Source organism: Marmota flaviventris, chromosome 1, assembly GCF_047511675.1.
Source record: "Marmota flaviventris isolate mMarFla1 chromosome 1, mMarFla1.hap1, whole genome shotgun sequence".
Lineage (NCBI taxonomy): Eukaryota > Metazoa > Chordata > Mammalia > Rodentia > Sciuridae > Marmota > Marmota flaviventris.
Genome location: NC_092498.1, coordinates 5,053,122 through 5,079,672, shown reverse-complemented (window position 1 = coordinate 5,079,672; position 26,551 = coordinate 5,053,122). Strand labels below are relative to the sequence as shown.

General features: G+C 39.7%; 1 protein-coding gene across 1 annotated transcript; it reads right to left on the bottom strand.

Moving 5' to 3' along the window:
* Positions 1-1,864: 1,864 nt before the first annotated feature.
* Xrcc2 (X-ray repair cross complementing 2) lies at positions 1,865-25,998 on the bottom strand. Its single transcript, XM_027943477.3, has 3 exons — positions 25,838-25,998; positions 12,570-12,648; positions 1,865-2,819 (listed from the first exon to the last, which is right to left on the bottom strand). Exons 1-3 carry the CDS (start codon positions 25,874-25,876, stop codon positions 2,101-2,103), a joined length of 837 nt encoding a protein of 278 aa, XP_027799278.1. The 5' UTR covers positions 25,877-25,998; the 3' UTR covers positions 1,865-2,100.
* Between the last annotated feature and the right edge of the window lie 553 nt (positions 25,999-26,551).

Here is a 26,551-nt window from a genome sequence, read left to right as displayed (position 1 = left end):
CAGCGTGAGAGGAAGGTGACTAAATTTTTATCTTTTATGAGTAAAAAAATAGTACTCTATAGTAGAGCAATAGATTTCACTGATTGCACACATCGACCTGGGGAGAAAACAAGTCTATGACCCCAACTTATAAATATTTATAAGTTATTGTGTAACATGTTTTGCATGTAATAAAAATATGTATCAGAAATGGGAAAAGGACAAACTATAGGCAAAATATCATGCTTGAAGTTATACCAATGGTTAAAAGTAACAATAAGAACCTGTGGATGTGAACCATGTGATCCAACGTCATTTAGCTTGAGTGACAATTAGACTGCCCTTGTTTTCAATTTCATAATGTGGCTGAAGGGCAAATGCTGGAGAAGCTGTTAGTCTGACAACTTGTTACTGTTTGCTGAAAGTCTAGCTCCCCCTCACCAGCAGGAGTTTCCAGATGAGCATTTCTTACTGATGAGGGATACAATCCCATGAAGCCCCTGAGAAGGGAGGGAAGTGAGAGAGGGAAGAGAGGATGGTGATAAACCACATGTTTGTGATTACTGCTGTAAGCAACTGGGAGTCCAGCCAACTGCAGCCACCCTGAGAAATGCCCGAGTTCTCCCACTAAGTGCTGTGGAAGTTGGGTGTTTATACCCCGAATCCTCCCCTTCACTGGTTAAAGTCTGTCTGTGCTGCTCACATGCAGCCCAGCAGTCTTTGGCATCCAGAAGACACCCCCAGAAGCCCTGGGGTTTTGGAAACAGCAGGTGTCCCAGAGCATGGGGATGGGGCACAGGTAGCATGTTACATTGGCCGTGTCTGCACTATAAAAAATGTGATCTTCATTTTTTTTTTTTTTTTTGCAGTATTCTTTTCAATTCGGGGGGGAAAAAAACCCCTTCATTTGATAAGTGAACTTACAGTTAGGTATTATAAATTATTGTAACTGAACAGGTAACACATAAATGAATGTACAAGAACATAGCGTCGATCCCTCCCATTTTCCCTAGAGTAATTCAGATACCTTTGCGACACATCTCATTCTGGCATATAGATCCAAGGAGACCACCATGGTCAATCTAATACCAAATACTAGTATAATTAGATCTATTCTTGGATTAAAATAAACTGAATTCCTAGAATTGTCTTCCTCCACAGTTTGTCTTGCATATCCTTATTCCATCTTCACTGCACCAAAGAATACTAAAACTTTCTCCAGCTGTTAACTGGAAATGATTCAATTGCATTTTATTTAGAGACAGGGTCTGACTGAGTTGCTTAAGGCCTTGCTAAGTTGCTGAGGCTGGCTTTGAACTCGAGATCCTCCTGCCTCTACCTCCCCAGTCATGGGTTTACAGGCGTGAACTACTGCACCTGGTTATATCTGACTATTTTAACAAATAAGTCTAATATAGTTTTAGCATCTATTAATAAAAATGAGATGAACATTTCAAAATAAACTTCAAAGAGTTCTTAAATGGGTATCTTATTTCCCAGAACTGAAGAATTAAAACAGAAACCCAACCTTATCTAAGTCCACTGTGGAATTCAATGTAGCTCAGATGAGAATGTTCTAGTTGGCTAGGTGTTAAGGTGTTCACCTGTACACCCAGCTAATGAGGAGGCTAAGGTAGGAAAATCCCAAGTCCAATGCCAGTCTTGCAAGCACAGGCAACATAGGAAGACACCACCTTAATAATAACAAAATATGTTCCAGCCTTCCATAGTTCTTGGTATGGAAGGTAGATGATAAGGTATCTCTAATGACAGAATTTCTAAAGTCATAGCTTTATAATGGAGTTACATAAGATATGAGCAATACATTTAAACTTTGCCAAACAAATTAAGTACCTACATGAATTTAAAAAAATGTGACACAAAGTTATAAAAGTCCATTTTATTCTGAAATATGCATATTATTTAGTTTCAAAACAATTTAATTGTGAATATCACTTTGTTTGATCTTCAATGGCCTAGAAACAGAATCGTCTGAAGTACTGTACTAGTTTAAGAAATTATTTCCCTGAGGTTAAAACTTTAGAATCAAATCACTTTAGCTTATAAAAGACCTTTTAAGACTTACACTGTAGCTTACAAAAGGCTATTTTATGATGCATCTCAACAAAACTCAACCCCACTTTCTCCAATGATAAAAATATGTTTTTTTAAACTGTTACTTTTTAAATGACAGGAAACTAATGAGAATTGGCTGCTGCTTTTAGAATCATCTTGTTTGAAGAAAAATATTCTGTGCTTCACCACTTGTTGCCATGCCTTACAGAGATAGGGTCTGTAGTCTGTATCAGCATCACATGGGCGACTAGAGGCAGAAGGCCCTTCCAGAGAGTGTGAAGCTTTCTGCATGATACTCTGTGTTGTTGCAAAAAGAACCAGGCGATACTCATTTACCAGTTTCTTTAGGAACTGAGCACATTTCTTCAGAGTAGACTCCTGTAAATTAACACTTTCTCCTCCATTGGCACGGTCCACCCAGTAAAAAGCTGACAGGCTGTCTATAATCAGAAGGCAGAGAGAGGGATGACTGCAAATCATAGTCTCTAGTGAATACAGTGTGAGCAGTAACTGGGTGCTGCTATTACAGTATACCAAAAAAAATCTTCCAAGGCAGTATTTTATTATTTCTTCAGAGCTTTGGGATAGTCTATGCTCAAGAATTGTAACAAGTCGAAGCATGTCAAAGTGGTAATCTGTATCAATAAATAGGACTTCTACTTCCAGTCCACCTTCTGACTTTGGAAGTATACATCGTGCTGTTAAATGATAAAGCATTTCTGTTTTTCCTGTTCCTTCTGGACCATGAAATTCAAGAATATCACCTGTGTAAAATTTAGAAATGTCAGTCAAAATGTAGCAGCACAACAGTAGGCTACAAAATGAAAAGTTTTAAAAGGACATTTACTGGAATGTGAACAAAGATCTAAATCCACTGACCAAAATGGATCTGTATGAGTAAGTGCAAAAAAATAAGAAAATTATTATTACAAGTCTGAGAAAGAAGTCAGTCTTTTTTCTTTTCTTTTTGTGGTACTGGCAACACCAGGGCCTTATGCATGCTAGGCAAATACTCTACCACTGAGCTATATCCTTCCTAGCCCAGGAGTCAGTTATTAATTAGTGTCAAGGGAGTCAAAACAAACACACAGCAAGAAGACTGAAAGGAGCCCAGAGGAATTCTCTGGGGTCAGGTCCACATGCAGTCACATTTTAATGGCGATATTAGAGAGTTAAGAAGAGTACTGCAGATCTCAGGCCTGGCTACTACAGAATACATCATTTCCGAGTAGTTGATTATACCACATCCATTCTCTCCTTTCTCCTAAAGTGTAAACCCCCAATTAGTGGGGGAAGGCAATATATTCACCTTAAAAACTACTTGACAGTTTCTCTTGAGAAGAATGGTAACATAGCTGAAGCCACCGAGACACAAGATATCTACTGGGGATTTCTAAGTCTGTATCACATTGGGGTGTGACTTTTATCCCATCATTCCCTTGCCCCTGAAGCCATCACCTTGGAACATGTAGTTGAGGATGCAGGTGCCCTGAGGATGGTGGAGCAGAAGGGCAGATGGTGCCCCACACCAGCTGTGCACAGCCTGCCTCAGAGCACTTAGGATGTGGGGAAAGTCAGCTTCTCCCTGGGGGAGCCACTAAGCTGGACTTCCTTTACATGAGGCAGAAATAATTCTTAACTAGGAGCTGTCAGTCTGCTGACATTATGGGAAGTACAATTTTTGACTGTGATTTCATATACTACAGATGATGACAGCTCAGGGCTCTCAAGCCTTGTGTGCCAACTGCCTCCTTCAACTGAAAACATCTTCAGACCACTGTCAGCTGTCTTCACTACTGCAGCATCTCTTGAAACTCTACCCAGATGCATTGTAGATTATCTTCTTATAGCATAAAGAAAAGACAACTAGTCTGAACTTTAAAGACTCCAGAGCTCTTTCTATATAGGTTCTCATAACCCTCATTAATGATAGCACAAGTGAAATAAAACAATACTTGGGGAGACTGTCCTGCTTCTGGGGCTTTCCAAAATGCATTCTAAAGACTAATGTTTTAAACCTTGCTAGTTTGCTTGTTATTATTATTAATTTATGGCTGAACCTAATTTATGACTGAACTACCTGACTATAAACACTATATTTAAAGTAGATTCTTAGCTGGACATAGTGGCGCATGCCTATAATCCCTGTGGCTCAGGAGGCCCAGGCAGGAGGATCACGAGTTCAAAGCCAGTCTCAGCCATTTAGAGAGCCCTTAGGCAACTCAGTGAGAACCAGTCTCTAAAGAAAATACAATACAAGGGGGACAAATGAAATACAAGGGGGACAAATGAATGTCAGTAGAGGGGGCAGAGAGAGAAGAGGGGAGGGGAGGGGAGGGGAGGGGAGGGAAGGGGAGGGGGGGATAGTAGAGGATAGGAAAGGCAGCAGAACACAACAGACACTAGTATGGCAATATGTAAATCAATGGATGTGTAACTGATGTGATTCTGCAATCTGTATATGGGGTAAAAATGGGAGCTCATAACCCACTTGAATCAAAGTGTGAAATATGATATATCAAGAACTATGTAATGTTTTGAACAACCAACAATAAAAAATTAAAAAAAAAAAAAGAAAATACAAAAAAAGGTCTGGGGATGTTACTCAGTGGGTAAGTGCCCCGTGGGTTCCATCGTCTGTACCAAAAAAAAAAAAAAAGTACAGATTCTTAGGTCCAAACCAAAATAGAATCTAAATAAGAATTCAGTTATTTTCCTGTTATTACTAATAAACTACTGGATGTTGGAATAGTCACAAATAATGTATAAGAAGTCTAGGATACAATTAGATAGGAGAAATAAGTCCTACTATTCTACTACACATAGGATAATCATGGTTATCAATGTATAACATATTCCAAAATCGCTAGAAAAAGGGATTTTGAATGTTCTTACTGTAAAGAAATGATAAATATTTGGGGTAACAGATATGTTAATTACCCCATAGTTGTTATGTAAGGTACACATTGTGCCCTATAAATATGTTAATTACGTGTCACGTTGCCACTACACCATATTATAAGATAGTACATAAAACTTCAGCCAATTCCCATTATAATTGTACATACAAGTCGCAATTCCAAATTTTCTAAAGAAATTTTTAAAATTATTCTAACCTCAGGGAGCAATATTAACAACTATTCCTTAGTCTTAACAACTGCTCCTGGATACATATTAAAAGTTCACATAGCCAGGTGTGTTGGTGCACACCTATAGTCCCAGCTACCCTAGGAGGCTGAGGCAAGAGGATCACTTGAGCCAGGAGTTAAAGGCCAGCCCAGGCAGTTAACAGAGTGACTTGGGTACAGGAAGCTAGGTGTTTAGCTGGCCCTGTCCTTCTGTGTTCCCAAGGAAGTAGGTGGACCCATTCCCCACTGAAGGCTTCCATTGCCCTGTGTCACAGGAGCAGCACACCTGAGGGGACGCCAACACAGTGAAGGTTAGCGGCCAGGGGAAGCTGAAAAGAGCTTAGGAAGTTCACCTGAAGTGCTCCAAGGGACGTGCTGGACAGGAGAGGCACCGATGGGGGAGAGCAGAGGCAGACTGCACCAAATCTTCCCCCTCATTTCCCAGAAGAGCAGCTGCAGGGGGCTGAGAGGCACAAGAGCACCTCACATCTGACAAGGACTTCTCCATACAGGCTCACAGATCCTAAGGCTGAGGTGGGGAAAGCAATCTGTCATCCCCATCCATCCCATTATCATGGCCTACAATTACTATTTACTTAATTATATTTTCTATTAGCTTCCTTAGTTTGGACTTGAATATTCTATCCCCAACACAAAGTTGTCTTTTCTTTATGCTAGATAATCTGCTGAATGTAGGTCAGCAGATTACTTTCTTCTTAAGATCCTCTTGAATGACATCTAAAGAATAAAAATTATGTTCTAACTGGTGAGGGCTAAAAACACAAGTCAATTTTGGAAGGAAACTGGTCTGGTAGGGTGTCACAGGTGGTAGTATGGCCATGGTTAGCAGAGTCCTCCAGATACCAAGAACCAGAGATCCACACAGGAGATGAAGTAAGAAGAGGAACAAACTGTAGAGGGCTGGGCCTGGAGACCAAATGATGCTGACACTTAGTTGTGAGTTCCTTAGATAGGCTAGGAAGTACCTGCACAAATCTAGCACATACATGAAGTAGAGATTTTAAATTAAAATAAATATGCAGACAAGAATCCGATTACTGTAGCAACAAGGGCAGAATGTGAGGGTGCTATGTTAAGTGAAACAAGCCATTCAGATATGGAAGCTAAGAAGGTGGACCTCACAGAAGCAGAGAGAGGTACAGTGATTACCAGAGACTAGGAAATGTAGTAAGGGGAATAGAGAAAGACTGGTTAATGGTTATAAAAGATATAGCATAGTAGGGCGACTAAGGTCAATGATAATTTATTACATTTTTCAAAATGGCTAGAAGAGAGGATTTGGGGGGCGGTACTGGGGATTGAACCCAGGGGCACTTGGCCACTGAGCCACATCCCAAGCCCTATTTTGTATTTTCTTTAGAGACAGGGTCTCACTGAGTTGCTTAGCACCTCGATGTTGCTGAGGCTGAACTCGAGATCCTCCTGTCTCAGTCTGGGGCTGCTAGGATGAGAGCTGGGATTAAAACTTCTGGGATCACAGGCATGCACCACAAGATCTGGCTAGAAAAGAGGATTTGAATGCTCCCAACACAAAAAAAACCCCCACAAATGTGCAGTGATAGAAATGCTAATTATGCTGATTTGCTCATTATTCCTTGTATGCATGTAGCACAATACACCACATAAATATGCACAATTATTATGTCTAATAAAAATAAGAAAAAACAAATAGAAAATAACATTTAAAAATTTAGCTTTCAAAATGGTGTGTATCTCTAGGTTAACAAAATAAAGACACCTGACAGCCACTTGGATTTAAGATTTGAGACAGTCACAAGGGGCTGGATATAGCAATATGGGAATGATCTACACAGATACAACGAGAGTAAACTGAAGACTCTTTTCAATGAGTAAGAGAAGTGGGTAAGGATACAAATTGAAGAATACAAGGCCAAAAACTCAATCCTTGGGATATACCCATAGTCAGAAGAGTCAGAAGAAGATAGATAAAACAGAAATTTAACAGAAAAGTCAGGAGGAAAAACACTGCAGGATGCAAAAGAACATTTGCAGAGTGAAACAGTACTAAATGAGAAATCTAGCAGAAATGTCACAGAAATGAAAAGATGACATGGAAAACAGAGAAAGACCACTCGCTGGTCAGGAGAGTGGCCTAAAAGTGTGTAGCCTGCACATGTGCACTTTGCAAACCAAATGCCAAAAGCTGAGACACTCAGAAGGCAGAGGGAAAGGCCCTGTGGGTGCTCACTGCTATTCAAGCAGCAGCAAGGACAGAGCTGGACTGCAGGGTGTTGGAAATCATGAGTACCTGGAAACCGGCAGCTTGGGGCACAGCCATTATTTTAAGAGAAAAATTCAACATGAAGTGAGAGGGTCAGGAGAAGATAATTTAAGATAAGAAATATAATAAATTTTAGGTAAAAAGGAATCCCACAGAGAAAGAGAAATATATGGAACTGGTCAGAAGGTAACAGTGAGAGATCTCTTGGGTACTTCTGGAATTTCCCGAATAGAAACCCTGAAAACTTAGCCAAGTATTTTCTTGAAGAGGGGGTGGTGATCATAAGGTCATTCAGCAGAACTCAAAAAGATGGAGAACTTGAAGGCACTTACCTAAATGGTTTCACAGGTTTCCTAAATCCATACATTAACAAAAAGTACCTGAGGTAAGTCTTCTACAGATTCCTCAGACTCTTGTTTGGCATGAATGAAACCAATGCAAACAAGTTTCAGGTTAAATCGCTGGATAAGAGATCAATACAGATAATGACACACTTCCCTTTTACAGATGATAGCAAAGCAGATGTAAAAAAGCCATTTATAGCCAGGTGTGGTGGTACAGGCCTGTAATCCCAGTGACTCAGGAGGCTGAGCCAGGAGGATCGCCAGTTCAAAGTCAGCCTCAGCAAAAGCGAAGCACTAAGCAACTCAGTGAGACCCTGTCTCTAAAGAAAATACAAAATAGGGCTGGGGATGTGGCTCAGAGTTCAATCCCTGGTAACAAAAAAAAAAGTCATTTACAACAAATTAGGAAGTAAACTCTGCAAACTTACCAAGTACACATGAATATTAATTATCACTAAGATCCTTGAACTAAATTCCCTACAAATGTGTTTAATGATGAACATGTACTGTTTAATTGTTAAGATAAAAATCACATACAAATATTATGTTCTGTAGAGAGGACATGGTCCTTTTTACTTTATTTGAAGTCACTATCTCATGTATTTCTATGAGCTTTTACAAAAAAAGAAGAAAAAAAAATCACCTTTGTCCAGCCGAAGTATTGAATATGACAAGTTGTAGTTAAAAAAAAAAAAAAAATCCCTACAGTTTGGCACTTGAAAAAATTAAAACTAAGTCAGAAAATCTGGATGGTTTGGCCCTGACAGTTACTCTTACAAATAGATGCTGTGAGGAGTCAGGGTAACAGATTGTCAGGAAGAGTCATGAATCTAAAATCCTTCAAAATAAGGAAAAGTAAGAAAAGCCAAAAAATACATCATCTTGGTACCAGTGTACTAACTATATAACAAATATGTTAAATTTGCAGATGATAATCATTACAGTATTGAAGAAATATGAACTGTTACATGGTATAAATAACTACTATCCAAAAAGCATCAAAAATATGTTTACCACAGCATTAGACCCTTCAATCCCTCCATGTCTTCTTGCTTCAACGTTTGCTTCCCTGTAACAATTCCCAATAATGGACGTTGCTATGACCCTAGTGATTTCAGTCTCATGTGTGCTATTGTTCCACAGGAGTATCTGTCCAACTAGTTGTGCAGCTATAGGATCGATGACAGTTTTAAGTACACATTTTTGTAGTGTCGAAATGTGTTTTCAAAGTTTCCTAATGTAGAAGTCGTGCCACAAACCCATTTTAACATGTCAACAGTTTCATAACATTCACTTTAATAATACACTTTCCTATGGAAAGAACACAAAGACAGTTCAGTTTTGTCTAACACATTTTATCAAAATTTGACTTTGATCATTGATGGATTAGGGTTTTGTTTGGCTAACAGATATGCTGTACAAATGATACTACAGCAGTCCTTCAAGCTGGATGCTGAAAGCAGGGGTAAAGACAGTGACTCAAGTCTAATAAGGAAAGAAGCACACGTAACTGGAACTATCCATGGATATCTGGGTTGCTTCCACCTCTTGGCTACTGTCAATAGTGCTGCTGCTTCAAGATCTTGTTTTCAATTCTGCATATAAAACCAGAACTGAGATCACTGGATCATATGGCAACTCTGTTTTTAATTTTTGGAGGAAACTTCATTCAAGGATACATACAGTGTAAGGACAGTATCCTTTTTCAATCCCACCAAAAGTGCACAATATTCCAACTTCTCTATATCCTCATTAACACTTGTTGTATTTTTTTTTTTAAATAGTAGCTATTGTAATGAGTGTTAAGGGCATTTTATAATGATAAATGGGTCAGCCAGCAACAAAACATAACAATAACAAACTTTACAAGCACAGCAATACACAAAGCCAAAACTGATAGGAACAAAGGAAGAAACAGACAATGCAGCAATCACGTTTGGAGACCTCAATACCCCACTCTCGACAATGGACAGAGCAACCCAACTGACGATCAGCCAGGAAACAGGAGAGTCTACTAACATTAAAAACCAACCACAACTAAGAAATGTCAACAGACCACTTTGCCCAACCACAGGAGAATACTCAATTTTCTCAAGTACGTATAGAAAATTCTCCAAAATAAACTACATTAGGCCATGAGTCAAATCCCAATAAATTTAAATAGATTGAAACCACAGAAACATGTTCTTCTGATCAGAAAAGAATGAAGAGATAAACCAGTAGCAAGTAACAAGAAGAAACTATAAATCTTCTTGTCCTTGGATTAGGCAATGGCTTCTTAGGTATGATATCAAAGGAGGAAAGACAAAAGAAAAGACAAATTGGTGGGACTGCAAATTGGTACAACCTCTATGGAAAGCAGTATGGAGATTCCTTGGAAAACTTGGAATGGAATCACCATCTGACCCAGCTATCCCACTCCTCAGTTTATACCAAAGGACTTAAAAATCAGCATACTACAGTGATGCAGCCACATCAATGTTCATAGAAACTCAATTAACAATAGCTAAGCTATAGAACCAACATAGGTGCCCTTCAATAGATGAATGGATAAAGAAATTGTGGTACATATACACAATGGAATATTATTCAGCCATAAAGAAGAATGGAATTATGGCATTTGTTGGTAAATGGATGGAACTAGAGGCTATCATGTTAACTGAAATAAGCCAATCCCCAAAAACCAAAGGCTGAAAGTTCTCTCTGATATGCGGATGCTGACTCACAAGAGACAGGGGGTGGGGGGGTGGAATGGAGGTTCATAGGATTGGACAGGGGAGAAATGGGGGAAAGTGAGGGAGGAAGGGGATGGGAAAAACAGTAGAATGAATTGAAGACAACTCTCCTATGTTCATATATGAATACATGACAGTGTAACTTCACATCATGTATAACCACAAGAATGGGAAGTTATACTCCATGTATATATATCAACATTCATTCTACTGTCATATATAACTAAAAAGAACAAATAAATTTAAAACAATTTAAAAAAGATAAATTGGACTTTACAAAAATTAACAATTTTTGTACTTCAATGAACACTATCAAGACAAAGACAACCTACAGAATGGATAAAAATATTTGCAACATATATATATGATAAAGGGTTTCTTTTACCTGTCATATGTAAAGAACTCTAAAAATTCAATAAAGACAACCCAATACTTTTATTTTATTTTTATTTATTTTGGCACCAAGGATTGAACCCAGGGGTACTTAACCATGAAGCCACCCCACTACCTTTAAAAAAAATTTTTTTGAGACAGGGTCTGGCTAAATTGCTTAGGACCTCGCTAAGTTGCTGAGGCAGGCTTTGAACTCATGATCTTCTTGCCTCAGCCTCCTGAGCCACAGGGATTACAGGTATGCACCACTGTGCCCAGCCCAATATTTTTAAATAAGCAAAGGTTTTGACATCTCTCCAAAGAAGATACACAAACTGTCAGTAAAGATGCTCAACATCATTAGCCATCAAGGAAACATAAATCTCAATCACAATGGGATACAAGTTCACACTGACTGGGATGGCTATTATCACAAAGACAGTAAAAACTATTTCCAAGATGTGGGGAACTGGAACTGTCACACATTGCATAAGTACATAACACATACATAAGCTAGTGACAACTTAAATGTGAAGCTACTTTGGAAACCAGTTTGGCAGTTTCTCAAAAGGTTAAACATAGTTACCATATAACCTAGCAATTCCTATCATAGGTATTATCCAAGAGAACTGAAGACATCTATCCACAGATAAACTGTACACTGGTAAACATAGCAGCATTATTCCTAACAGCTAAAATATGTTAACAACCCAAATGCACGTCAACTAATCAATCGATAAACAAAATGTTCTATACTCTACAAAGGAAACATTCAACCATAAAAAGAAATGGACTTTTGATACACCTTACCATAAGAACACTGAAAACATTAGGTAAAGTAAAAGAAGCCAGTCAAAGACCACATATTATGATTACAAGAATAATTAAATAAAAAGAAAGGGCAAATCTAGAGTTGGAAAGTGGATTAGTAGTTGCCTAGGGCTGAGACACATGGGATGACTACTAATAGGGATGAGTTTCTTTCTTTCTTTGTGGTGCTGGGGATGGAGCCCAGGACCTTGTGCATGCTAGGCAAGCGCTCTACCACTGAGCTTCAGCCCCAGCCCTGGAATGGGATTCATTAATGGGGGATGAAAATGTCCTAAAATCCATTATAGTGATGGTTGCAAAATTGTGTGACTCTACTAAAAATGAACAGCATACCAAAATGAGTAAATCATATATCTATAAAGCTGTTATATTAAAAGAAACATAACAATCTAAATACATTACCTTCTTTCTAAATCTTTCTTAGTGTACAAGTGCTAATAGAACAAGTAAGCATCTATTTTCTCTGCTGTAAAAATACTAACGGAGCAAGTGGGCAATCGAGGATTCCCCTGCAACTCTGCAAACTTCTAGAGAAAAAGAATGGAAATAAATCATACCAACAAAACCCCCATAAATACTATTATGTGATGGGAAAAAAGAAGGAGGTCAATGTATACTCTAAGGATTTACGGCACATAAGCCAAACTTCATCTCATCTGATACAAAGACTTAAAAACTTTGTTACACTGTTTTGTTACTTTTCAACTGTACTGTTTAGATCTATTTAGCTTCTAACTAGGAGTATGTGTGTATATATGAATGTGGGGGAGGACTTTTATAAAACTTAAATTATATTTAAATTAAAACTTAAATTATATTTATATTGAAGTTGTGTTTTTACCATGCACAGGTGAATCTTCATCAAACAGATTTGGTTCTATTTCTTTCAAGGAACTTCTACCTTCAAGTCGGGCAAGGAGCTTATAAAAGAAAAGAGAGAGAAGGAAAACTTGTTTACTTAAAAGATACAAAAATCCTAGAATCTACATTTATAAATTTTCCCCCAAATCCATAAACTTTATAATTTTGAGAAAATATGAAGATGGAAATATAACTTAGGAGAATATTGTTTGTTTATCCTTAAAGTATTTCACTTCTGTTTATGTATCAAATACTGCTGGCATAGAGTGAGTCTGTGTCTTTGAAGGAATACAGTCAACCTTAGGACATAGGGACAAACTGCTTACTGGAAAAGATTTACCTTAGGTACCCCTTATCATCATCTTACCACAGTTGTTACACAATTATCTACTTTAATCTGCCCTATTCTGTCTGGTAGGGAGGGAGCAAAGAAAAAGGGGAGAGGAAAATTTCTTTGAGGAGCTACCACCACTACTTGAAAGTTAAGTAAGAGTACCAGGCATTCAGGACAATGCAGCCAGAGTGCAGAGGTCATAAATAACGCTGTGGTTGGCAAACCGTAACAGACTTAAATGGCAGAGTTTGTGGTATGCAACAAGCAGGAGGTAGCACAGTCCTAAGGAGAGAAGTCAGAGCATGGAAGGTCTTAGATGCCAGGTTTAGGAGCTTACTGTTGACGAGAAAAGGGATTTGAAGCTAAATAGTGAAAAGCAATTTCCCATAGTTGACAGGGTAGATGGTAGGGGCTCCAGATCCAGACTGCTAGGTCCCTTTTCTGGGCCTCAAGATTTCTCCTCTGTAAAGCAAGGATAACAAATGGTAACCCCCTTGATGAAGATTAAATGTGCTAAAAAAGTGTTTGGCATAAAGTAATAAGCACTATGTAAATAGGAATTATGACTGTATTTCAAACAGATTGACCTGGTGGCTACTAGGGAGTAGATCTGAGGATGGTGAAATGAGGTAGGGAAAAGAAGGCTGGAGTCTGCCACACTAACTGGAGGAGTGCCTGCACCATGACAGAAGTAGCTAGGATGACAGGAAGCAGAATCAGTGATTTAAATGTCAATGAGAGAAATGTAATCAATGCTAATTCTCAAGTTTCCAGGAAATCAGAACAGATTTGACAATGACTCTTCTATAACAAAAGGGAAAATAAAACATATCACAAATAGGAAGAAAACAATAACCCTTTATTTGCATTTCTTTTTTAACCAAAGGAAAAAGCTTCGGAAAGATTTAGTGAAGTGATGAAAAGGTACTACATGTTAATTTAAAAAAAATTTATTTTTCATGGCACCAGGGATAGAACCCAGAAATACACACTCAATCCCTCTGCAAGCACTCTGCCACTGAGCTACATTCCCAACCCTTTCATTTTAAGACAGGGTCTAAGCTGCTGAGGCTGGCCTAAATGTGTGATCTTCCTGTCTCAGTCTCCCAAGTCACTGGGATTACAGGTGTGCACCATCTACATGTTAACAAATATTTGTTGAACTGTACTGTGTACAAAGTAAATATACCTGTACTTACAAATGCAGATGTCCCTACCTGTGCTAGGTAAAATGGAGACTACAAAGATAAAAAAGATAATAAACCTACCCTCAAGGGACTTGCAAGCTAGCAAAAAAAGGTAAAAATGCAGTGCTCAGAGAGAGCAGTCTGAGGGCATGGCCACAGTGAAAATCATCCTCAGAAAAATATAAAAAACATTACTGACAATGTTTCCTTTTTTCTTGGGGCTTACATTTCCACTGATGGCATAAAAGTTCTGTCAGTACCTAGTACAATCAAGGAAATGGTGTTGAGAAGTAAGAACATATTGTTTTCTTCTCTAGCATGCACTCACAGAGCAAAACTAGTTTTAGGCAATTTTATTAAATCATGACCCTTGGTACACTTTTGAAAATATTCCTTGTGAGGACATGGGAAGCATACTGTAAGTAATTCAGCCTTGCCCAAAGACAGGGCTGGTCTTTGTCATTGGCTCATCTCTAAACCCTCAGAATGTCCTGCCTGATTGAGGCATCTTTAGTCTTGAGCCCATAAGATACCAGGTCTTGTCTAAGAGACTGGAAGCCGAGGTCAGCTGTGTAGGAAGTTAACTATGTCTGTATGGCAGGGCCCAGTCATGTGAGTAACTAATGCTGTCCACTGTCACACATCGGTGCTGGGAGAATTTAGCCCTATCCACAACTCCACTGAAAGAGGACAACTGGAAGCTATGTGTAGAAGCCCTCTGAACTTTGACCCATGTGTCTTTTCCTTGGTTGATTTTAACCCACATTCTTCTGCTACTGCAAACCATGGCAAGTGCCACGGATGTCAGTGAGTTCTGAGTCCTTCTAGTGACTTACTGAACCTGAAGGTGACTGTGATGGTTAATTTTACATGTTAATTTCACTGCTGGAAGATGCCCAGATAGCTGCTACTAAAGCATCATTTCTGGGTGTGTCTGTTTCCAAAGACAGCATTTGATCAGCAGATTGAGTAAAAACCAATCTACCCTTACCCCTGTGGGTGGGCACCATCCAATCCTTCAAAGGCCCAAATAGAAAAAGGCAAAGGAAAGGTGAGTTCTTTCTCCTATACAGAGCAGGACATTAATCTTCTCCTGCCCTTGATTCTTGAGATTCTGGGCCTAACATCAGTGCCCCCCATATATGCCAAGTCTTCAGCCTTGAAGTGCGAGTTACCTTCTGACTCCAGCTGAATTATACAACCAGTTTTCACAGACCTCTAGGTTGTTGTCCACATATATCCAGTATGATTCAGCCTCCATATCAAACAAGCCAATTCCCATAATAAATCTGTTATCTATCTATCCATCATATTGGTTGTTTCTCTTTTGGTATCAGAGATTGAACCCAGTGGTGCGTAATCCCTGAGACACATCCCTGGCCCTTTGTACTCTTTATTTTGAGACAAGATCTTGCTAAATTGCTAAGGCTGGCTTTGAACTTGCAATCCTCCTGCTTCAGCCTCTCAATGCACTGTATTTCAAACAGATTGACCTGGTGGCTACTAGGGAGTAGCTATTGATTGTTTCTTGAACTCTGATTTGTACAATCTATAAAATTCAGTGAACCAGTATTTTCAAAGTTCCAAATCATGATGTGAAATAATTCTTGGGCAAAATATTTACTCAAAGTCCAAGATAAAATTACCCATGAGCAGTGGTGCACACCTGTAATCCCAGCAACTCAGGAGGCTAAGAGTGGAGAACTGTCAAGTTTGTCAAGCCAGTCTCAGAACTTAGCAAGGCCCTTTCTCCAAAAACAAATAAAGGGCTAGGGATGTAGCTCAATGGTGGTGCACCCCTAGGTTCAATCCCCAGTACCACACATACACACACAAAGTATGAGATATATCAGTGAATTTTAATGTATGCAAAGATACAATAAATTTTTTTATTGCACACTGCAATTAACCCTTAGAAATACTACCAGAGAAGCTTTGGTGCAGTATTAAAGAAAAATATCCAATTATCTGAAAAGATCTTGAGTGCTCCTCCCCTTTCCAACTACCCATCTCCAAGAGGATAGATGGTCTTCATAGACTTATTTAACCAAAACCACACACTGTAATAGACTGGATACAGGAAATAAACTCAGTTAACTTTTATTAAGCCATACATTAAAGACTTGCAAATACATATAACAATGCACTTCTCTCATGAAATTTGTTTAGGAAAATACAATTATTGTTCATAAATATATGTATTATTAATAATGACATTCAATGGGTTTATCATTGTTACTTGTACATGAAGATAATTTTTAAATTTGTTTCACTGACAGATAATAACCCATATAAACAAATGCTATTTGAAACCTCAATAATTTTTAAATGTTTAATGCAGTCCTGAGACCAAAAAGTATAAGGACCACCGAGTTCCAGGTTTCAGAGTTCAACTTGAAAAATAAGAGAAATTTTCACAGACAAGGTGGAGCATATAATATATAAAATTATGAAATATCATTAAAAGCTTATACACAAATTCATCAGAATTAACTTAGGAAATTATTCTAATTGTTTACTCTCATTGCTCAAAACATTTTAGAACACTTCCCTCTAAGAATTTTTAATATAGTATTCAAGACAGTATTATAACTTTGTTGATTTGATACTTGGACAAAGATGATATTTTTGTCCTGACTCAGCCAACATGTGTCTGATTTTCTACTGTTATTTGAAAATAAAATTCATTCTCGAAGAAAACTGTGCAATTGAATATATTCACAACAATGTTTCACAATTGTCAAAGCAGAGTATATCAAATACAAAGAGGGTGACAGGACCTGCCAAAACCTGGAATTAGATGTGTCCTTAAATTTAAGCTTAGAAATAATGGATAGTATCAGCAATTCATAGAAGTCAGTCTGTGAGATAAGAATTTCCAAACCTAAGTAGAAAATACCCTTAAAATCTGGAATATACTTGACTGGTTGTTACAGAAAATTGAAATTGATGTTGCCCACATTCAAGGAATGGGTCAAAGAAGCCAGGAATACTCAACCTGCAGTTTCAGAAGGGAAAGTAAGTTTATAAGTGATCATAAGAAGTAAGTTCTGCTTGACATGATAGTTTAATCCTCTTGGAGACTGACCTATCTAGAATCAGGGCTTGGTGACTACTAGAGTTTGGATCTTCAATGTCCCCCAAAGGCCTTGTGTTGAAGGTATGGTACCCAACCTGTGGCACTACTGGGAGGAGGTAGTACCTTCAGGAGGTGGCGCCTGATGGAAGGAAGTTAGGTTACTGGGGGTGTGCCTGCAAAGGAGATACTGGGATGCTGGTCCCTCCATTTTTGCTTTTTGGCCACCATGAGGTGAGGCAGTTCCTCTGCTATGCCCTCTTACATGATGTATTTGCTTCACTATAGGTCCAAAGGCCACAGGCCAAGCAACTGAAACCTCTTAAACCGTGAGCCAAAATAAATTTTCCTTCTTTCTGTAACCCTAAATTGTTTAGCTCTGGTATGTTATTTATTTATCTATTTATATATTGACCACTGAGCCACATACCCAATCCCATTTTGGATTTCATTTAGAAAGACAGGGTCTCACCGAGTTGCTTAGCACTTTGCTTTTTGCTGAGGCTGGTTTTGAACTCAAGATCCTCTTGTCTCAGTCTCCCGAGCCGCTGGGATTACAGGAGTGTGCCATCATGCCTGGCTTCAGGTATTTTATTATGGTGATAGAAGCTGATTCAACAGTGATGGCAGCTGTTAGGATAACTCAGATACAGTGAGGGTCTGGCTCCAGGAACCCATGGAAACCAAAATCCATGTGTGCTCAAGTCCCTTATATAAAATGGCATAATATTTTCACATAGCCTACCACATCCTCTTGTATACCCGAAATCATCTCTAGATAACTACAATCCCTAATAGCAATACAAAGCCTATGTAAAGCATGGTTTGGAGAGTAATGATACGAAAAAAGATATGTACATGAATAATATAGATGCAGTTATTTTTCCAAATTTTTTTGATCCATGGTTGATCTAATCCATGGAAACAGAACACACAAATATGGAAGGTTAGCTGTACTTCTTGATTCTTGATTCCTTAAGTAAACTTTCTGAGGTGGAGCTTCCTAACTAGGAAAGGACACACAATGGATACTAATATTGTTCACTAATAAATATGGCATTTAGATTGTGAATCAGTACCTGCTAGGTTTCATTACTATAACAGCTATCTAATAATAGAAACTATTTGTGTTTATGGTGGTATCAGCAATACATTATATACACTATCACCTTTGGCACATTACCCAATTTGTCATTATTCAATTTTTCATACAAGAAAACTAGCAAATTCCAGAGTCCGAATTCAACCAAGATCTTGCTGACTCCCAAAGCCTGGAATTTTCCTACTACGCCATCCAACCCCCGAGTCACAGTCACAGAATCTAACCAACTCTGAGTATAGGAACTAAACTGAATTTCTGGACCTATTATGCTGCAGGTGGAATCTGACATCCTATGTAGGCAACTAACTGCTTTGAACCATCTCCTAGTGTAAACTTTAATGCCAACAAAGAGCCCAGCATTACTGGAGCAAGAATACAGTCTGCAAAAGGGGTAATACTCAGTTATACAGATATTATCAGTAAACATTTCATGCAAGTCAAATGGGTTCTAGGAATGAGGCAGGTGCTGGGATATGCAGATGTAGCGGAAATAGTTGCTGTCCTCCAAGAATTTAATGGGGAGACTCAAAGGGCTAAAAAAAAAAAAAGTATAATAAAATTATGTAGGAGCTACAATAGAAGTATACATAAGGCACTGTGAAAACAAAAAAGGGATGGTCAGTTCTAACCTGTGCTAAGGCATCTTTAATTTTGAATGAGAGGTTTAACACATAGTGTATTTCTTTCAGTTACATACTGTAGTCTCCCTCATGTATGGTTTTAGTTACCTGTGGACAACTAATATCTGAAATTTAAATGGAAAATTCCAGAAAAAAAATTATACATGTTTTAAAATGTGCACCATTCTAAGTAGTATGAAGTGACAGGCATGAATCATCTCCAGCGTGTCCACACTGTATATACCACCTGCCCATTAATTACTTAGTAACCATCTGTTATCAAATCAACTATAATCCTTGAACACAAAGCCCAAGAGTAGTGATGCTGGAAAATCATATAAGTCAAAGAGAAACATTAAAATGCTTCCTTTAAGTGAAAAGGGGAACGTTCTTGACTCAATAAGGAAAGAAAAAAATATGACCAAGGTTGCTAAGACCTCTGGTAAGAATGAACCTCCTAGCTGTCAAACTGTAAAGAAGGAAAAAGAAATTTGCTAATTTTGCTGCTATACCTTAACCTAAAAAGTTAAAGCCAAAGTGCATGCTAAGTGCTTAAGATGGAAATGGCATTAAATTTGTCAATGTGTGTATAGAGAAAAAAGAGCAATAGGGTTCTGTAGTATCTGTGGTTTCAGGCATCCATCGGGGGTCTTGGAATATATCCCCCATCAATGGGGAATTGCTGTACAAAATTTACATTGATGGTGAAATAATTCCTTCTATCTGGAATCATCTCACCCTATTCCTTCAATTAAATCCCATAAGGTCTAGAACTACTGAATGAATGAAAATTCCATGCATTCTCAAGGTCTCATCCTTCCATGAGGCTATTTCCTTACTTAAGAAGACATTACTAAGATAGGCACAGTGGTGGTATGTAATCCCAACTATTTGAGAGGCTGGGACAGGAGGATCATGATTTTGAGGCTAGCCTAGGCAACACAGTGAGACCCCCATCTCAAAAAACAAACAAAACAGGTCTCCCTTATCTGAAATGTAAACACTTTAAAGGAAAAGGATCTTGGCTCACCACCACCAATTCCATAATGCAATGCTTGGCAAAAACTTAGCTTCTACCTGCTAATTTAAAGGTAAAGAGAGCACTGACAGGTAGAACTGGGGAAACAATGGAGACTATAAAGAATCTCAAACTATTTATTATGTGATATATCATGTTTGGATAATCTATGCAAACATCTATTTAATAAAAATCAAGAAGTATTCTTATGGCTATCGTCAAGGTTCTTAATACTCACTGACAAAAGTCCATTTTAGAGGGAGTGTATCTTTAATGCCTGTTAAATAGAACACATATCACATAGATTTTTTTAAACCTAATTTAGTTATGGAAACACCTTTTCATTAAAGGAAGCACTTTACTGCTTATACTAGAGCAAGAAGAGCACTTAAAATGAACCAGAAATGAATGACATTAAGGCAAATGTGTATATAAGACTCACTGATTAAAGGCTCATTCCCCTCTCCCTTCACCTTTGGTGATTAAATCTGTTTGCAGATGGACCCCTGCGGTAGTCTCAAACCAGTTTCAACAGTATAAAACACTACCTAAATAAGCAAACATCCAGCTGCGGGTGTAGCTCAGTGGTAGAGTACCTACTTAGCATGCAACAGCCACTGGGTTTGATCCCCAGCATCATACCCAGAAAAAAGCAAACATCCTAAATCAAATATTCACAACCCTATCCTATAAGAGGCCCCGCTGAATCAATTCTTAGTAGTTTTACTACTGATTATGCAGAGGAAATTACTTTAAGAAAAATATGTATATAAACAGTAACACAAGGTTATATGCATAAGAGAAGCAGCTGGGATGAATAGGAAGGCAAGTGGAAGAAGTGTTAATATGAATATAATCAAGATAAGGTTTGGTCCTCAGCATGGACATTCCCTAGAATCAGAGGACAATTCCTCAGTCACTCTGATTCAGATACCCTTCAGGGCATAGGATTAGGCTTGACCCTTGAATCAAGCATTGGTCTAAACCATGCGGAAAAAGCAACTGTTATTTCATAATCCATGATTAAATTTTATTGTTTCTAAGTATATTCCTAGAAAGACTGCTGCTTTCATAATTACTTTTTAAAGAGAAATAATACTATTTGAAAATGAAAAACAGATACATAAAAAGTCAAGCACAAATTATTATACATACCTAATTAAGCAGTATTAATTTCTAACAGAATTTATAACAAATTAATAATTCCAGTAAGTGCATACTTAAGATTCCATCAGGAAGTATATACTCTGCTTCAAAACTTCATTTGGACAGAAAATCAACTATATGCAAGTTCATAGCAAGAGATGGGAAAGCACAAAATCAAAACTGCAAAAGCTTTTGACAGCCAAATGCCACTATCCCACTTCCACTTGTAAGGCAGAAACTTCGCTGGACAAATACTTCTGGTGTATTCTCCCATCCTCTCTCTAATGTCCCCAAGAAAGGATTCTTTTAATGGGCAATACTAACAGCAGGAATTAAGACATATGCTGATCTGCTCCTTCCTCTTTGACAGCTTGCCTGCATGAAGGACACATTCTCCTAGGTTCCTTCAGTCCTAAAGCTAACAAAGGCAAGTTCTTAAGAGGGAAGAGAAGTAGACTGGTGACTCACACCTGTAATCCCGGCAGCTCTGGAGGCTGAAGCAGGAGGATGGTGAGTTCAAAGCCAGCCTCGGCATCGGTGAGGTGCTTAGCAACTCAGTGAGACACGTCTCTAAATATAATACAAAATAGGGCTCAGGATGTGGCTCAGTGGTCAATGGCACCTGAGTTCAATCTCTGGTTAAAAAAAAGAGTGAAGAGAACTGTGAGTGTGTGTGTGTGTGTGTGTGTGTGTGTGTGTGAGAGAGAGAGAGAGAGAGAGAGAGAAAGATGGTATTGGTGGTGCAGGGGATTGAACCCAGGACCTTGTACATGCTAGGTAAGCACTTTACCAACTGAGCTATATCCCCAGCCCCAAAGAATTATTATTTTTTTTAAGGAGTAATGCGATCAACAGTGAGGGGTCCATAATGAAGAGGACATAGACGCTGCACTAGAAACTCAAATGTCACTCATAACTATGACAGGGAGAGGAGGGGAGGGAAAGGAAAGGGTAGTACTGGGGGCTCAAATGGAGAAAACTATAAATACGTTAAAGTGAACCTCACAATTATGAGTAACTATGATGCAATTAAAAAAAAAGACTGTGAGACAAGAAAGTGGAGGCAGTAGAAATAATTGCTGCCTTACGGAGCACAGGAATGGAACTAGGAGGGGTATGGCATCAAGGGAGGTCTTTCCTGGGTTTGTTTTTACCTACTGTATTGGGATCCTGACAGGAAAAAAAACTGATAAGTAGAAGATACAGAAGACAAAAAATGACCATAAGAGTGGGACTAACAGTAGGAGTGATGTCCTTGAGGAGGAGAGTGGAGGGATGAGAGCCTTACCACAAGGAGAGAAGCCACTTTCAGGAGTAACACTCACTATTCTATTTTAAAGGGAGGGAATTCAAGAAAATCAGTATATAAAATCTCTCTCTCTCTCTCTCTCTCTCTCTCTCGAGAGAGAGAGAGAGAGAGAGAGAGAGATTTTTTTTTCAATAGAGATTTGATGAGAAAGCAGGAACTTAGATGAAAAAGCAGGAATGTAGACTTCAGAGCAAAGAAAATGACTAGAGACAGGAGGAATATTACATAACAAAGGATGAAGCCACCATAAAGAAGTATCCAACTAGGCCTCAAGATACTGCAGCAAAACTAACAGGGCTGAAAGGAGAAAGCCAAGTCCACAATTTCAGCTGCAACTTGGACACTGACTTCTCAGCAATGGACAGGACTACCAGACAGACAATCAGCAAGGATACACACTCCAACTGGCTCTCACATACAGAACACCCCACCTACTAACAGCAGAACACACAACTTTTTCAAGCATTCATGGAACAAATTCATTGACAGAAAATATCCTGGGCCTTAAAACATAACAAATTTCAAACAATCAAAATCATAAAAAGTGTGTTGTGACCATAATGGAAACAAACTAGAAATTAGTACCAGAAAGACTATAGGAAAAATTAAGGAGTTCTTATCAAATGTCTTGTATTCTCTCAATGACACGAGGCAAGGTAGAAAGAAGAGGGAAGAAAGAGAAAGGAATAAACTAATAACTGAGTGCCCACTATAGGCCAAATACTGTGCCAGACATGGCACCAACCCAACAGGTAGCCAAGTTTGCTCTCGAGAACCTTCTATGCCAAGGATGGGAGTTAGAAAAGATGACAACATAAAAATGAAACAAAATGTCAGGTGTGTTTAGTGTTAATATAGAAAGAAGAATGAGGGACAAAGTAGCAGACAAAATCACAAAGGCAGGAGAGGAGATCAGAGGTGCTCTGTGTAGTACACACTGGGTAAGTGGAAAGGTGGAACCAGAGGTTAGCAGGAGGCCCCTGCAATACAATAGGCTGCAGTAAAGCAGAGAGAAGTGTTGAGGGTATGGCAGATAGGATTTTCTGATGAAGTGGAATGATCCAAGAGAAATGCAGACTCTAGGACAATTCAAGTTGTCTGGCTATGCTCCAGGTAGAATGAAATTGCCGTTTTATGGGACAGGAAGATCTGAGGAGAAGGTTGAGGTGTGAGTGTATACGTATGGTGGTAAATCAAGACTTCGGATAATGCAGTTTAGTTTTAATTAATGTAGTTTCAAGTTTTTAGCTTCTCCCATTTTCTTAATTTTGAAAAAAATTAAAACCTACAAACTGTTAGGATTGTATGAACACCCATATCCCTTTACCTAGATTCACTAGTTGCTAATATTTCACCAAATCTGCTTGAGCTTTTTCTTTTGCTGAACCACTTCCCCTCACATACTTATATCTATCTCCTCAAAAAACACATTCTCCAGCATAACCACATTACAATCGTCACACTCATTATTACATACAGTACTCTTCTCTGATATACATTTCTTTATAGTTTTCCTGGAGCCAAGATTCAACCAGGGATGAGTGTGTTCAGTTTGGGAAGCCTAGGAAGCATACATGTGTGGCTGTGTCAAGAAAATAGAATATATGCATTTGGAATTCAGGGATAAGGTCAGATTTGAAGATACATTCTATAGTGAGACTATGAATTACTTAGGAAATGCAGTTGGACTGGGTGCCCATTTGAAGTTAATAATTATAAATTTAAGGTGAAATGTGTCTGTCGAGTTATGATTTTCTCTAGTAATAGTAAGTTGAATGGGCAGAGACACAGTGACAATATGCCTAACCATGGTTAGCTTAAGTAGAGGTAAAAAGAAGCAAGGAAACTGACAGCCTCTTTAATGGAGTGATTGTAACAACAGAGCGTGGGTTCTGTTCTGGATGAGAAGGAAAGCAAAGATTGGAGGTGATAAGCATTGTTCTAAAAGTCTATGATTGTAAAAAAAAAAAAAAAAAAAAATACTACTTTAAAATGTTAGATATTTGTCATATTTAATGTTTGCCTCTGGCAAAGAGGCCATCCCGTATTTAAGAGAAGAAAATCAGTCAGCATTATCAATATTTATTTTTACTATACAAAACTGTATTTAGGGGAAAGGACACAAAATATAGAAACCACCTCCTAGAGGCAGAGCCTAAAAGAAAATAGGAAAGCAGGCTTCCACCCTCTTTTACAAAGGTAGAAGCAGAGTTTAATTATATCCTAAATCACAAAGCTTGTTCCTGGCAAAAACAAGACTAGCACCAAAGTCTCTGAACTTCCAAGTCCAGCACTATCCATCTTGGCTTCCAAAATATGTTGTCAGAAAACTTCTGGAAAAACATATGAATATTCACAGGGTTATCCTTGGTAAATGGGGTTGTGGAAGTAGAAGTTTCCCACTTTTTATTTTAGTACTATTGAAATTTTTAATAACAGGGTGGTTAGTAAAATGAAAGGAAAAAAAAAAAAAAAACACTATGCCATGCATAGCAACCAAAACTAGGCAGACACTTGCAACTTTTAATTCAGCAATTATTGCGTCCTTGGCTGCTATATCCTGCCCTTCCCCCTTCAGCCCACCTGTTTCCCATCTTTTGGTCACCCCATTCAGCATGTCCTAGGCCCAGTCACACAGAAGAGGGCAGAACAAAGACAGCCTAGGACATATAAAAAGGGCAGAACACCTGGCTTCTTGGGATACCAGCAATGGTCCCCTTCTCCCTCCTGGGAGAAGTCCCCTTTTTAAACTAAACCCTGTTTGCCTCTGCGTGCTTCTCTAAAGTTCAAACTTCAACATGTGAGGAAGCAGAACTTGTCACGGATAGATAACCGTCGGTATCAGTGTCACTTCAAATGGTCATTAAGGCTTCAGTCATCTCCTGCAATTAGTCTTCCATGAAGCCAGCCCCTCTACTGAACAGCATGCTTTTACTGCATGTACCGTAAATTTTAAGGCAGTTAGTTCTTTGGTGCAGAAGCTGTCTTTTTCTGTTTCTTACCCCTACCACTTGGCCACTGGTTAACACAAGTAAGCAGTCAACACTAGGTTTGATCCGTGAATAAGTTCTTGCAGGGCCTGAACCGGCTCGTGTGGCTCTGGAGCGTAGGGGGATAACAGGGACCTGGTGCCATGAGCACAGGCAGGGGACTAAGGAGACAGCATTGGTACCAACACAGCCTCCAGCCGCTCCAACCGGGAAGGCCTTTTGCTCGCTCCCTTGCCCAGGGAGCGGTCTCTCACAGCGGCTCATCTGCGGCGGCTTGGGGCCGAGACCAGGCGGCGGAGCGCGGGGGTTCTGCAGCGGCCCGGCACCGCGCGCAGTGGGGACAGCTCTCCTCCGCCTGGCGCGGACTCCGGCCCGAGCCGGCGGGGCTGCGGAGAGAGGGAGCGGGCGCGCCTCCCCCAGTGCCCGCGAGCCCCGCCCGCCCGGCGCTCCCGCCCGGGACTCTCACCTCGGTCCCAGACTCAGCCCTATGGAAGTCACTGCACATCGCCCCGGAGGCCTGGCGCACAGGAGACTCAACTTTCCCGCCTGCGAGGCCATTTACCGACGGCCCGGGACATGCAGCCAGTCAGGATGAGAACTCCCGTGCGCACTGCGCCGGCCCTTGACCCCAGGGCGACGAGCGCCTGCGCAGTGAGGCTGCGGGCGCTCCGGGTGGCGTCATCCTCCCGCGCCCCGCCGCGCCCTCCTGTCTCCTGGGAGACCGGAAGTCGGCTGGTGCCTTTATCTCCTCAGACGTGAGCTTGGGCTCCTTTCTGAGAGGCAAAACTGGTGTCCTGTGTATTTGATTTTCTTAACTATTAAAATGCACTACGGAGCAGGCAGCCGAATTTGTCCACTCAGGCTAAGGCTAAGGTGGCTGTGTGTGAAATTGGCGGTTGATTCTGGGGAAAGTAAATAAAAAAGCTGAATTTAAAAGCTGTCACTGTGGCCCCAGGCGCCCCTCCGTTAGCGCGTGGCGCGTGCCCACGTTCCACAGATGTGCGTGAGCCGCCGGTCCGCGGGGAGGAAGCGGCCGCCAGCCGGCCGCAGCACCTGCGCGCCGCGGGGAGGCCCCGCTCGCGGCCGTAGACTCGCTCTCCCGCAGCCGCCTCCGCCCTGGCCGCGCGCAGAGCCGCGGGGTCGGCCCTCCGCTTCCCCCCTGGCCTGACGCTCCTGCGGT